Here is a 13408-nt window from a genome sequence, read left to right as displayed (position 1 = left end):
AATTATTCTTTCCTCAACCAAAAGAAGAAGAAGAAGAAGAAGAAGAAGAAGAAGAAGAAGAAGAAGAAGAAGAAGAAGAAGAAGAAGAAGAAGAAGAGGAGGAGGAGGAGGAGGAGGAGGAGGAGGAGGAGGAGGAGGAGGAGGAGGAGGAGGAGGAGGAGGAGGAGGAGGAGGAAGAGGAAGAAGAAGAAGAAGAAGAAGAAGAAGAAGAAGAAGAAGAAGAAGAAGAAGAAGAAGAAGAAGAAGAAGAAGAAGAAGACGACGACATAATCAAATCTCTGAAATCTGGAATGATCGTACTGGATCAAGAATGGTTGCAGGAATTGGGTATGGCTAGTCCAGAGAAAAGAAGGACCAGGAGTGGCACGACAGCAGAGTTCCAATATCTAAGAGGTTGCCACAAAGAAGAGGGAGACAAGCTATTTTCCAAAGCACCTAAAGGCAGAACAAGAAAAAAAGGATGGAAGCCAAGCAAGGAGAGAAACAACCTGGAATTAAGGAGGAACTTCCTGACAGTTAGAACAATTAATCCATTGAACAACTTGCCTCCAGATGCTGTGGATGCTCCAACACTGGAGGTTTTAAAGAAGAGATTAGGCAAGAATTCGTCTGAAATGAAACAAAGATCCTGTGAGTTCTAGCCTTGACCATGAAAGCAGCTGGGTGACCTTGGCCAATCACTCTATCATTTTCTGCATTACCAAGTAACCAAAACTAGCCCACACAACTAAAATCCGTAGGAGGAGTTTTTAACGTCATTAGTCAACATAGTGTCTCCCCTGAGTAGGCAGATGATGAGAACAAAGAGCAGCATTAAGTCCAGATCTCAAGAAGTAATTGTCCTGTTCTACTCTGCCTTGGTTGGACTCTGTTTGGAATACTGAGTCCTGTTCTGACACCTCAGTGCCATCTAGAAAGGACTTTGACAAATCCACAAACCATAGATAGTTCAAAGGAGGGCTACTACATGATGGATGTCAAAGCAAACTGGGTATGTCTAGCCCGCAGAAGAGAACACTGAAGGATAGCAAATATCTACAATGTTGTTGGTAGACTTGTTCTCTGCAGCTCAGGAGGACAGGCCTTCAAGCAACAGGTTGAAATTATAGAGAAGGAGATTCAAGTTAGATGTTGGAAGGGGTTTCTTGATGGTAAGAACTGTAAGCCAATGGAATAGGTGGCTTCTTCTGAGATCCTTTCCAACTACATGGAAGTGTAGAGCCGAGGTGGCGCAGTGGTTAGGGTGCAGTACTGCAGGCCACTTCAGCTGACTGTTATCTGCAGTTCAGCGGTTCTAATCTCACCGGCTCAAGGTTAACTTAGCCTTCCATCCTTTCGAGGTGGGTGAAATGAGGACCCAGACTGTGGAGGCGATATGCTGACTCTGTAAACCGCTTAGAGAGGGTTGAAAGCCCTATGAAGCTGTATATAAGTCTAACTGCTATTGCTATTGCTACATAATTCTGTGCACACATGAGTTTTGCATAAGAACTATCTGGCAAAATTTCTCCTATTAATTTCTTCCTTAAATGTGTTGGACTGTTGTGTTGTTTGGTGTTGTGTGATGTTTTGTTATGTTATGTTATGTCATCCCCGGTGTCTGGTTAAATTTCCAACAAGTAGCAGACATGCTTTTAAACATCTTTGCTAATCTTGCCAGTGGTAACTATAAAACATTTTATATACATTTTCCTTATTGGCCGTTGCCATTGTCAGTTTACAATTCCCCCTGCCCAAACGTTTTTGCCATTTGTCACCTCAGAACAACTAGACACAAGGACAGTTTTTCCCAAATGCCATCACTGTGCTAAACAACTAATTCCCACAACACTGTCATATTACCTATGAAGACTGCATTACTATTCTTCTTCTCTTCCTTCCTAGTACTTATCTCTTCCCACTTATAACCATGTTTTTTGTATCTTTAAATTTTATATTATTTTTATTTGTTTCTTAATATGATTTGGCAGCTTATTAGTAACCTTGACTATTACTAAGTGTTGTATCTTTCTATTTTTATGTATTTTATTCTCCTTATGTACACTGAGAGCATATGCACCAAAGACAAATTCCTTGTGTGTCCAATCACACTTGGCCAATAAAGAATGCTACAATAAGGTTAATGACTTACATAGGAGTTGCAGGATCCAATCAGGGTCGGTCACCAGAGGAGCAGAGGCCTTTTCTTCTGAACTTTCAGACTCGTGCTGGAGCCCATCCTCAGGGGAACTTCCCTCTGGCAAACTGTGTGTGTGTCTCACCCACCCAGATTGGATCCTGCAACATTATCCTGGGACATGTATTTTTGCCTTCATTCATTACACAGGAGACTTTGAGGAACCATTTACATAATAATCAAAAGCACAGAAGCAAGTTATCCGTCAATGAAGTTAAGACTACAGGTAGTCCTTGATTTACCTCCATTCATTTAGTGAGCATTCAGAGTCACAACTGCACTGAAAAAAAAGTGACTTATAATCATTTTTCACACTTATGACTATTGCAGCATCCCCATCGTCACATTATCAAAATTCGGAGGCTTGGTAATTAAGCTCATAGTTATGACGGTTGCAGTGTCCTGGGGTCATGTGATCATCTTTTGTGACCTTCTGACCAGCAAAGTCAATGAGGAAAACAGATTCACTTAACAACCGTGTAACTAACTTTACAACTGATGCAGGACTGCCATTCTGCTGCACCAGCCATGTTTTGCAAGATGCCAGTCTGCCTTAGGCAATGGGAGGAGAGAGCTGCGGGGAGGTAAAGGGGTGGGTGGGTGGGTTGGGATGAAGGGACTTGAAGCTACTCTTTGTGCCGTCACATGAGAGCCACTTGACATTCCAAGGTCATGGAATGCAATAGCAATAGCAGTTAGACTTATATACCGTTTCATAGGGCTTTCAGCCCTCTCTAAGGGGTTTACAGAGTCAGCATATTGCCCCCAACAACAATCCGGGTCCTCATTTCACCCACCTCAGAAGGATGGAAGGCTGAGTCAACCCTGAGCCGGTGAGATTTGAACAGCCGAACTGCAGAACTGCAGTCAGCTGAAGTAGCCTGCAGTGCTGCATTTAACCACTGCGCCACCTCGGCTCGGAATGGAATATGAAACTGTCCAGCCTACCAAGCCTTGTTACCAAAACAATTTGTTTGAATGTAGTTGGACACTTTCAGATAGCCAGGGAAAGAATTGGGAGAAAGAAAAGTTCACTAGATGTTTTGACCACGAAACTTCAGATCAGGCTTTGCTACTGTGTAATCACTTGCCTTTAGTAAAGTATACTTTCATTAACAATGGATTGGAGAGTCTTTTTTTCCCCTAACTGATCAAGTTGGGACAGCTTATAAACTGTATAGCTCACTTAATAACTGGCAAGAAAAGTTATAAAGTGGGGCAAAACTCACTTAACAATTGTCTTGCTTAACAACAGAGATTTTTGGCTCAATTGTGGTCGTAAGTGGAGGACTACTTGTACACTGCACAAAACCATGCACTCGATGTTCCCATCACACTTTTATTTGAGTATGATTTTTAAGCAAATTCTTTCTGTTCACATCCACTTTCACTTGTTCTCCGTATATCTCTTTTACTATATTTTCCAGTACACAGTTGACAGTAAAGTAGCCTGAGAATTCCTTTCATTAAATTCTGGTCAGTGGTTGTCGTTGATTTAGTCTGATCTCGTTATGCTGCACCTGGCAAAGGGAAAAAGAAAAAAAATTATTAGAGCCACTACTGTGTAACTGTCAGTGATTCCACAATGTAGGTAGAGGAGTAATGATACAAAAACAGCAGAGTTCAGTGGAGTTTCCTTGTACAAATACTTTGCAGAAACATCGGCATAATATCACCCTACTTAAAATAGCACAACTGCCTTGTCCATTTTCAAGCTTCTCGCAGTTTAATCAAATCACAATCAAAAATATTCAGATTTATACCATTCAGTGGCCTAAAGCTAGGGATGAAACCTGGAGACTATGAGTTCTACTCCCACCATAGCCATGAAAGTCAGCTGGGTAGCTTTGGGCCAGTCATTCTCTCTCAGCCCAACTCAACCTCAAAAGGTTGTTGTGGGGAAAATAGGAGGAGGAAGGAGTATATGTCAGGGTTCCAAGTAACACCTCCAACGAAAGAAGACTCAGAGCAGAGATGGATTGCAAATCTCGGTGCTACTGGCTTGTACATGCTTGCGCGCGTGCTCACGCACATGTGCAACATTTCTGTGCAGGTGCAGAAGTGTCCAGGTAGGTGGGTGGAGCCCCCACCATCACCACCACTACCACTTCACGCGATCTGAGCCGAACCGGGAGCAACCCAACCCTGACTCCAAAGCTTGAGTTTCCTCAAAGTTCCATTTTACTAGAGATGTCATATTGGCACATCTGGGAAAAACCCAAATGTGAAAGCTTCCTGGTTTTCCCTACCCAAAAGAAAGTTCAAGTCCCTGCCCAGCACCCACAGGTCCATCACACGGTTCAGTCAGGCTCCATCCCAACTGGAGATGCCTCCCAGTCACGCCACTCCAGGTGCAGGGCAGGATGTCCTTGACTCTCTGAGAAAGGAATGTTATTTAGACTATATATCTCCCATACTCCATATAATTCCCCCTCCCATTTTCCCACAGCAGAAAATGTGGCAGGCCTGAAGGCCCAATGCAAAGGATGGCTTCCAGCCCTGACAATATAGGTAACCCTCAAGCTACAAATGTAATGGAGCCTGCCAATTACATTCATAACTCGAGGATTCATAGGAGTGAATCATGTAACTGGAGCATGATCACTCCCTGCTTTCGCCCATGCATTTGGGAATAAAATGTGTGGGTTGTTAAGTGCACAAGGTGCTGTATCTCAGGGTGGGGAAGGCCATGGGGGGGTTAGTGTTGGAACAGTTCCCCAAGGCCTGCCCACCTCCCCCACTTCCACCCCCCCCCCCCGCACAAGATCATGGCCCCTACAACATTTCACTCCCAGCACAAAAAGCATTTGCAATCTGACCAGATGCTGGGAGCAAAATCATCCTGCTCTCCTCTCCTTCAAAGGCAAAGGAACCACAGCAGGGAGGAGACATATCAAGTGAGTGAGCCTGGTGCAGCAGGATGGGAGTGGGGAAGCATTTGTGGGGAGCACGGGGGGGGGGAATAGGGTGAATGTTACAGTGCCTCTGTTCAAGAGCTCTGTTTGTAAGGGCTAATGACGGCTCTGGTGCTACAATATTCATGATTTCAGGACTTGGTCGTAAACACTAGGGGGCGCTTAATCCTGACATAATCCAAAATATTCTGATTTACCACCATTCAGTGGCCCAAGGCGAGTGATACATGGCAAAGCACCCTTTACATTAGAGTTACCAAATCTGGAGACCAATTGAGATCAAATGCATCTTTGGCAACGACGTATGATAAGAAAATGAGTGATGTGAAGTGATTTGAGTTGACATAAAGGAATGGAGTAGTAACTCACCAATTCCTGTTGTGTTATAAACGTGGGTTTCTAAAAATCTGCAGTGCTCACGTGGCAAAAACTGCATGATTTGAGGTGCCTCTGTGCTGATATGGTAGACGTTTTGTTCCGTAGCATTGTAATGTGGCCATTGAACTTCCCCGGGTGTGAATTTGGAGGGATTCCTGTCCAGGAAATAAAACGATCAGATTACAGGCAACAGGCAACTTGAACTACAAGATTAAGGATACAATGACTGACAGGTCACATTCCCTCCTGATGAGCATTTTGAAGTGGTATTAGTTTTGTTTATTTCCAAATCAATTATTTTCAGCAGTGGAAATCAGTCACAAGGCAGATCGCAGTGCCTAGAGAAATGTACAGTATAGACCAGTGATGGCGAACCTTTTTGGAAAGGTGTGACAAAATTGTGCATGTGCATGCTATCACGCATATGCATGTGCCCACACCCACAATTCAGCGCTCCCCGCCCACCTGTGCATGCACACACAACCCCTGCCCCTTGCATGCGCGCACGACCCTCCCCACATGGGGGGAGTTTTTGCCCTCTCCAGGCTCCAGAGACTTTCCTGAAGCCTGGGAAGGGTGAAAACGGCCTCCTTCGGTTCCCCGGAGGCTCTCTGGAAGCTAGAAATGGATCATTTCAGAACTTCTGGTTGGCCCATTGAGCCTGTTTTTCGCCCTCCCCAGGCTCCAGAGGCTTTACTGAAGCCTTGGGAGGGCAAAAACAGCCTTCCCTGGCCCACCGGAAGGCCAAAAATCAGCTGGCAGACACACATATGTTTCAGGTTTCAGGTTTCGTTTTATTTATATGCCGCCCTATTCCCAGCGGGACTCAGGGTGGCTCACAAACCCAAGAGGGGAAGGGAAACACTAGAACTACAAATACAAGTATTTAAAATAACCAACAGACACACAATCGAGAGGGGAAGGGAACTCATCACGGGTATATACTATTCATTCCTTCTGGAATAGAAGTTGATGTGAGCCAAAATAGACTTTGGTTAAATTGTCACTTTAGCATCAGAATAACAGAGTTGGAAGGGATCTTGGGGAGTCTTCTAGTCCAATCCTCTGCTCGAGCAAGAAACCTTATGCCCCATTTCAAACAAATGGTTGTCCAATCTCTTCTTAAAAACCTCCAGTGTTGGAGGACTCACAACTTCTGGAGGAAAGTTGTTCCACTAATTAATTGTTCTCACTCTCAGGAAATTTCTCCTTAGTTCAAGGTTGCTTCTCTCCTTGATTAATTTCCATCCATTGCTTCTTGTCCTGCCCTCAAGTGCTTGGATCTTTTTTGTGGTGGATATTGGAAGATTGCTATCATGTCACCCTTAGTCCTTCTTTTCATTAAACTAGACATACCCAGTTCTTCCATACTGTCTATCTAATACAAATACCAGAACAGAGGTGGGTTCCTACCGGTTTGCACTGGTTCGTCCGAGTACGTAGTAACTCGGCCACCCACGCACCCAAATCAATTCTATTGGTGGCTGTGCCATTCTTGATTTTCGGCTCTGCGCATGCGCAGAACAATCTCCATTGCAGAAATGTAATTTTTTTCCCTTTTCTAATGTTCTGTGCAGACCTTTTTAGGTGTAAATGTACACACGCACAGAGTGCGCATTTAGTGTGCATGCGAGTGAAGCGAACCAGCAGTAATGCTGGTAGCAACCCACCCCTGTACCAGAACCCCAAACTCGTGGAAGAAATGCCCTAATGCTGTGCTTAAGCACATCTCACAAGTGTGTCTTACCCGCTTCTGGCAAACTGGGCCCAGTAGTGCATCATCCGTTGACTTAGTACCCTGTCGGCGTTTTCATCTGATTGATTGAGTCCTGGAAGTGACGAGAGGGTTCCAAAGAGAAAAGGGACCTCAACTCCATGAGCTGCACCCATCCATTCTTGCCAGACGGAAGTCGAAAGTTGGTGATTGAAGGAGTAAACAAACACAGAGCCCTCCGCTGCTACCATCCTTGCGGCAAGTTCAAGCAGTGAGCACACAAAATAGTGATCTCTGCTAATATGAGCCAAAATCTGACGGTTGGGATTTGACCCTTCACTGTACTTCAGCATTACAGCCTCGGAAAAATCTTCTTCAAAATCTCGGAATATGATGTCTATAGCTGATAAGGCCTTCTCCCAGATCCTGTTTTTGTCATCGTCTCCATTGTTCAGAGCTCGAGGTGTAAAGACTGTGCCATCCTCCCTTGTAATACCTATAAGTAGTGGCTTTGCTGGAATTTTCCCCTTCTGTAGAATTCTCTTTGGATCTTCGGGAAGGAAATCCCCATCGAAAGTGGGTAAGAAATAAGAACTGAAATTCAGAAACGCAGTGGCTTCCTTATTTTGGAGACAGCTCATCACGGCACTGTCGTTCCCTTCTCTGCAGTTCAACAGATCAATTACATTAACGGCACGTTCCCGGATCTTTTCAGGTGGCATCGAAGCCCAGGGTGCATTGGGGGCACCACTCTGGAGCACCGCTCGGTCAAAAAGGGATTGGCTTATAGGAGAGAGGAGGTGGAAACCCACAGAGGCTGCTCCAGCACTGTGGCCAATGAGAGTCAACTTATTTGCATCTCCACCAAAGACCGCTGCATTTTCCTTCAACCAATTCACAGCCAGATATTGGTCCCATAAGCCCATGTTCCCTGGGGCTCCCGGTGGGAAGGAAAAAAAGCCCCAGATTCCCACCCGGTAATTCAGAGATGCCACAATGACATTTTCGGTAGCAGCTAATGTTGACCCATTGTATAAGTCCGATGACCCTGAACCAACAGTAAATCCTCCACCATGGATCCAAACAAGGATAGGGACTGACCCAGAAGGCTGGGGGTGAGGCACCCAGATATTGAGGAAAAGACAGTCTTCCGAATGGGGCTTATTGGCAACCCATATCTTTGAAGGATAGTTAAAAATGGTCCATTGGTGACAAGGTTTCCCAAAGTGGGTAGCCTCCAAGACATGGCTCCACGGTTGATGTGGGACAGGTTTCTGGAAGCGCAGTCTCCCTACCGGAGGCTCAGCATATGGAATTCCTAGATAGGCATTTACGGCACCGGATCTAGTTAGGACTCTCATGCCTTTAATGGATCCAGAACTGGTGACCACCAGGCTGTCATTTTCAGCAACGTCGCCGGAAATCAGTTGGCAGAAGCAAAGTCCCAGGAATGCAGGGAGGAGAATAGGCATGGCAGCAATCGGAACGAATATGACCCAGGATCAGAATTTACACCTTGGCTCCAATCTGTTGAAAGAGAGAAAGAGACCAACACGAAAACAACAACACCCACTGTAATATCTAGCCCATCATCTTTAGTCATTGGTCAATGAGGTACAGCATAGGGCAGTACCTGGCCCCAGAAGACAAATAGGGTTGCAGTTGGTTCAGGAATTCTTCCAGGAATGGTAAGGCTATGGGCTAGCCTGGGAAATAGGAAAGCTATCTCCAAAGAAGGAAATGTGGAGGCCTTCCATATTTGTGCTGGAAAAACTACAAAGATGTGTGAATGAAGCCATCCGAAAGCAAGTTTAACTCAAAAGGTCCTGTCCACCATGTGGATCAGTCAAACCTGAAGACATTTGTTTATATTTCATGTTTCCAGACCAGGAGTGTCAAACTCAATTTCATTGAGGGCCGCATCAAGGTTGTGTTTGACCTTGAGGGGCCGGAGTGGGTGTGGTCAAGATGGGCGTGGCCAACTTGATGTCACTCGTGTCTCCCAAGCTCCATTTTCAGCTGCAACAGCCTCCTGTCAGCAAAAACGGAGCTTGGGAGGCCTGCCCACGGCCGTCATAAGCTCCGTTTTCAGCTGCGACTGCCCCCTGCAAGCCTCTACCAGTGAAAATGGAGCTCTGTTTTCACTGGCAGAGGCACCGGTCCTTTGCTGTTTCCAAGGCGGCCCCACCGGCCGGATCCAACCTGTGGCCCTTGAATTTGACACCCCTGTTCTAGACAATCCATCTCCCCCATATTTCTAAACATACTAAAGTTTAAAATCAAGAAACATTCACAGCTGGTCAATAGTTAAAATAATAAATGATTATGCACACCTGAGAGTTCCCCCTTGCATGATATTCAGTAAATATGCCTCATACACTAGTTTTAGACCTCTGGCTGCAAAAACTGTGAGACTAGTTTATGACACTTTGTGGAGAAGAATTATCCAGTTCTGATGTTCCAGGATAGATTGCCAAACGAAGGAGAAAAGGAAATGCAATTATGCAACTTAAAAAAGGTAGTTTTTCGGGATCTGTTGCTCCATGACAGCTGAAAGATACCACTGATTTAACCAACCTTGAACTTCTTTAGCAAATAAAGCTGTAGCTGTTCAACAAAGCTGTGGCCTTTGGGAATTTGCATCATCTTGTTTTGCTCATTTGGGTTAAAAAGAAATCCTACCTCTTGGGATACATAATAAGTAGTAAGGCCTAATGATCAACATTAACAACACATAGAAAGATGCATGCCCCTGTTCAATATTTCCTGTCAAGGAAGATTCATCTAAATACACAATTAATTTCCAAAACACTAAACAAAGTAATGGAGCGGAGGTGCATGAGGCTAAAAGAAGATTTTATCTTCCTTTCTGGGGCCATACCTTCTCTCCTTTTTTCACCTCCGACTTTGAAGTACACAGACCTTCTTTTCACCACAAATTCACATCTGTTCTCCCTTGGAGACCGTCTTGCTCCTCAGAGATTCCTGTGGTCAGCTGAAAGGGGGAAAAAAGTAGGTACAAAAAAAATCAGATGGTTACAGCAGCAGAACAATAAATGAATGAATTAAAGTGTGATATAACCTGGCAGGTATTTGAAAAATAAAAGAAAAAGGGGCTGAGTGCTAGATTCTTGTTATACCAGTCTGGAAGGAAAGAGAAACAAAGAAAATACTTGAAAAGACAAAAGCAAAATGGAGAGAGAGATTAAGGAAGAGATAAAGATGTATTTTAGACAGCAGGGAAATGATAAGGAAAACTGGAAAGCAGCAAGCCCGTCTCAAACAGAAAAACCAAACCAAATAAAATGTAGATGAGTGACAATACAGAATACAGGACAACAGAGTTGGAAGCGACCTTGGAGGTCTGCAAGGAAGGAAATGGCCCCGATTCCCTTCACAAGGCACACCTGGGGATGGAATTTAAAGGAGAGGAAAATGGGAGGGGTGATTTTGGGAACAAATGCTGAGATCATCTGATGTTAACTCTTTATCTGAGTTCCTGGCATCCTTCCGACTGGTTTGACTTACTGCTACTTCACTTCTGGAACTCCTTATCTTGCTCGCCCTGCCAGATTAATTATCTTATCTTGCCTTGTTGGATTTATAGTTGGAAGTTTTCTGCTTACAACGTTTGAACTTAAGTATTTTCAGTCAAAGGTGGTTACAGTTTTGTGGAAGAGTTTTTCTCCAGACCGGAGAGTTGAAAAGGACGTTTGGGGCACAGTTGGTGTAAATAAAGGGACTCATACTGGTTCCCTGGCTGTGTTGCCTTTGTGCCATGCCCCGGGTCATCACAAAATGGTTGTTAATCAAGGATTACCTGTAGTTGGAGGGTTGGCAGTAGGCTTATGTCAAAGGAATTGAAAGGAGTCGAAATGGATCCTTCTAGACCAGAGCTGTCAAACTCGCTAGCCGCGGGCCAGATATGTCACACATTGGCCATGCCCATCCCTGTTTTAGTGAAGGAGGAACAAGTCGCAATACATCACATGGTGACAATGTGATGACATGAGTTTGACACCCCTGTTCTAGGTGATCCCATTATGAGTCAGTTCCTTAAACTCAAAACCAGCCACTATGTTAAACAACAACTACACAGACAACAACTGCAGAGGAGACTGCCTTCTACTATGTACATACCAAGGGCATTGACCACTTGAATTTTGCTTACATGTGACGTGAAAAAAGCATTTCAGTTAAGAGTGCCTGCTAGAGAGATAAGATTGATGGGAAAGCGAATAAAACAAGTGCCAGAGATAGCTAATAATATTCCTGGCTATGAATAACAGCAGTAGAATCTTCAAGAAGAAATTAAAAGCTATTGCTTGTGTGGAGCACTTGGTAGATTAGATACTTACCGCTAGTAATAATAATATTTCCTAGCATGTGATTGTTCCATCATGAATATTTGTTTCTTAAGAACAGTGCCAACAAGCACCTGCACAATCATTTCCTTCTTCTTTCCTCCTCGTAATTGAAGTGTCATAATTATTTTTGGAAAGGATAGGGTTATAAACATACCGTAAGTTATGAAGCAACAAGGAAACCATACTATCAAACTAGTATCGAGAGTAAAAATAATGCATTATATAATGTGAAAGTAAAAACAGTAGACAGTAAGATTGTGGTGAGATCTAAGGTCATCCCTTCATCTGCCTTTAAGAATTATATACAATACAATACAATACAATACAATACAATACAATACAATACAATACAATACAATACAATACAATAGCAGAGTTGGAAGGGACCTTGGAGGTCTTCTAGTCAAACACACGTTTCTGCCTATGCAGGAAACTCTACATCACTTCAGACAAATGGCTATCCAACATCTTCTTAAAAACTTCCAGTGTTGGGGCATTCACAACTTCTGGAGACAAGCTGATGAATTGTTCTAACTGTCAGGAAATTTCTCCTCAGTTCTAAGTTGCTTCTCTCCTTGATTATTTCCACCCATTGCTTCTTGTTCTACCCTCAGGTGCCTTGGAGAATAGTTTGACTCCCTCTTCTTTGTGGGAACCCCTGAGATATTGGAACACTGCTATCATGTCTCCCCTAGTGCTTCTTTCTATTAAACTAGACATACCCAATCCCTGCAACCGTTCCTCATAGGTTTTAGCCTCCAGTCCCCTAATCATCTTTGTTGCTCTTTTCTGCACTCTTTCTAGAGTCTCCACATCTTTTTTACATCGTGGCGACCAAAACTGAATGCAGTATTCCAAGTGTGGCCTTACCAAGGCATTATAAAGTGGTAATTAGAAAGTCTTCATGTCAACAAAAGTGACGCTAAACAAGAGTGTCCAAACTCTGCAATTTTAAGACTTTTAAGCCAGAATTCTGGAAGTGGAAGTCCACAAGTCTTGCCAAGATTGGACATCCCTGTTCTAAAAGTATCATAGTAAAATTGGTTTCGGTCCATTGTCCTCATTACTGGGACACCTGGAGAGAAGCCTTGAATAGTGAACTGAGGGATGTCCTGGATGGTACCCACCAACCACCTTTTCTTCCTTACTTGCTGACAAAAATATGGGGCAAACGTTATGAAGGCAAGAGGAAGTATGGCGATTGCATCTTGGCTTGTGAAGAGGCTTCGTTTGACTTGATCTGGTTTTCCTTTGCTTTCTACAAAATACCCTAAAACTCCCAACTGGCACACAAACCTGAAAATAAGACTCATTCATCTCATTCCACCTCTTCCTAGGGCAACATTCTTGGGGTAACCACCACCCTCCTTTCTGCAGCATCATGTGCCCCCCCCAAACAATTCAATATCCAACTTCCAGAAGAAGACAAATGCCATTCAGGACGGTCTTACCTGCCCAGCTCTGTCCCTACAGGCTCTGCCTTGTTTTGTGTGATACAACTCTGAGAAAAACAGAGAGAAGTTTGCTCCCTGTTGTTGTTCCTCCTTCTGCCCTTTGGTACTGTTTGCTGCCTGCCTCTTACCTGAAATGGCCCCTAATAAGCCTCCCACCCTGTGAAAACCTGGTTTCCCTTCCCTTTTTGGCTCTCACACATTCATTCAGAATTTTCTCAAGGGGAGGGAAGAAAGGAAGGAATTGAAGCAATGGTCAGGATTGTACGTTCTTGCCTTGAGAAGGGCTAGGCTGAAATTTCTTAGAAGAATTTTCTACAGACAGTCCTTGACTTACAATCGTTCATTTGGTGACCATTCAAAATTATAACACCAACTAGCTGATAACCCGGTGTTGCCTGGGTATT

At 43.9% G+C, this 13408-nt stretch overlaps 1 protein-coding gene across 3 annotated transcripts; it reads right to left on the bottom strand.

Annotated features, from left to right (window-relative positions):
* Window positions 1–3501: 3501 nt before the first annotated feature.
* LOC148047877 (acetylcholinesterase-like) lies at window positions 3502–13085 on the bottom strand. 3 transcript variants are annotated; one of them, XM_087708579.1, is made up of 5 exons: window positions 13002–13085; window positions 10065–10178; window positions 7217–8710; window positions 5461–5624; window positions 3502–3696 (listed from the first exon to the last, which is right to left on the bottom strand). In XM_087708579.1, the coding sequence occupies exons 3-5, from the start codon at window positions 8653–8655 to the stop codon at window positions 3686–3688; spliced, it is 1614 nt and encodes a 537-aa protein (XP_087564705.1). In that variant the 5' UTR covers window positions 8656–8710; window positions 10065–10178; window positions 13002–13085; the 3' UTR covers window positions 3502–3685. The 3 variants fall into 3 exon arrangements, with proteins under 3 accessions (XP_087564705.1, XP_087564706.1, XP_087564707.1); XM_087708580.1 differs by lacking the exon at window positions 13002–13085 and adding an exon at window positions 11542–12083; XM_087708581.1 differs by lacking the exons at window positions 10065–10178; window positions 13002–13085 and having other exon boundaries at window positions 7217–9312.
* Window positions 13086–13408: the final 323 nt, after the last annotated feature.

Source organism: Thamnophis sirtalis, unplaced genomic scaffold (assembly GCF_051295495.1).
Source record: "Thamnophis sirtalis isolate CommonGarterSnake01/CBP01778 unplaced genomic scaffold, rThaSir2_p1.2 scaffold_3, whole genome shotgun sequence".
Lineage (NCBI taxonomy): Eukaryota > Metazoa > Chordata > Lepidosauria > Squamata > Natricidae > Thamnophis > Thamnophis sirtalis.
This window is presented reverse-complemented; position numbering and strand designations above follow the sequence as displayed.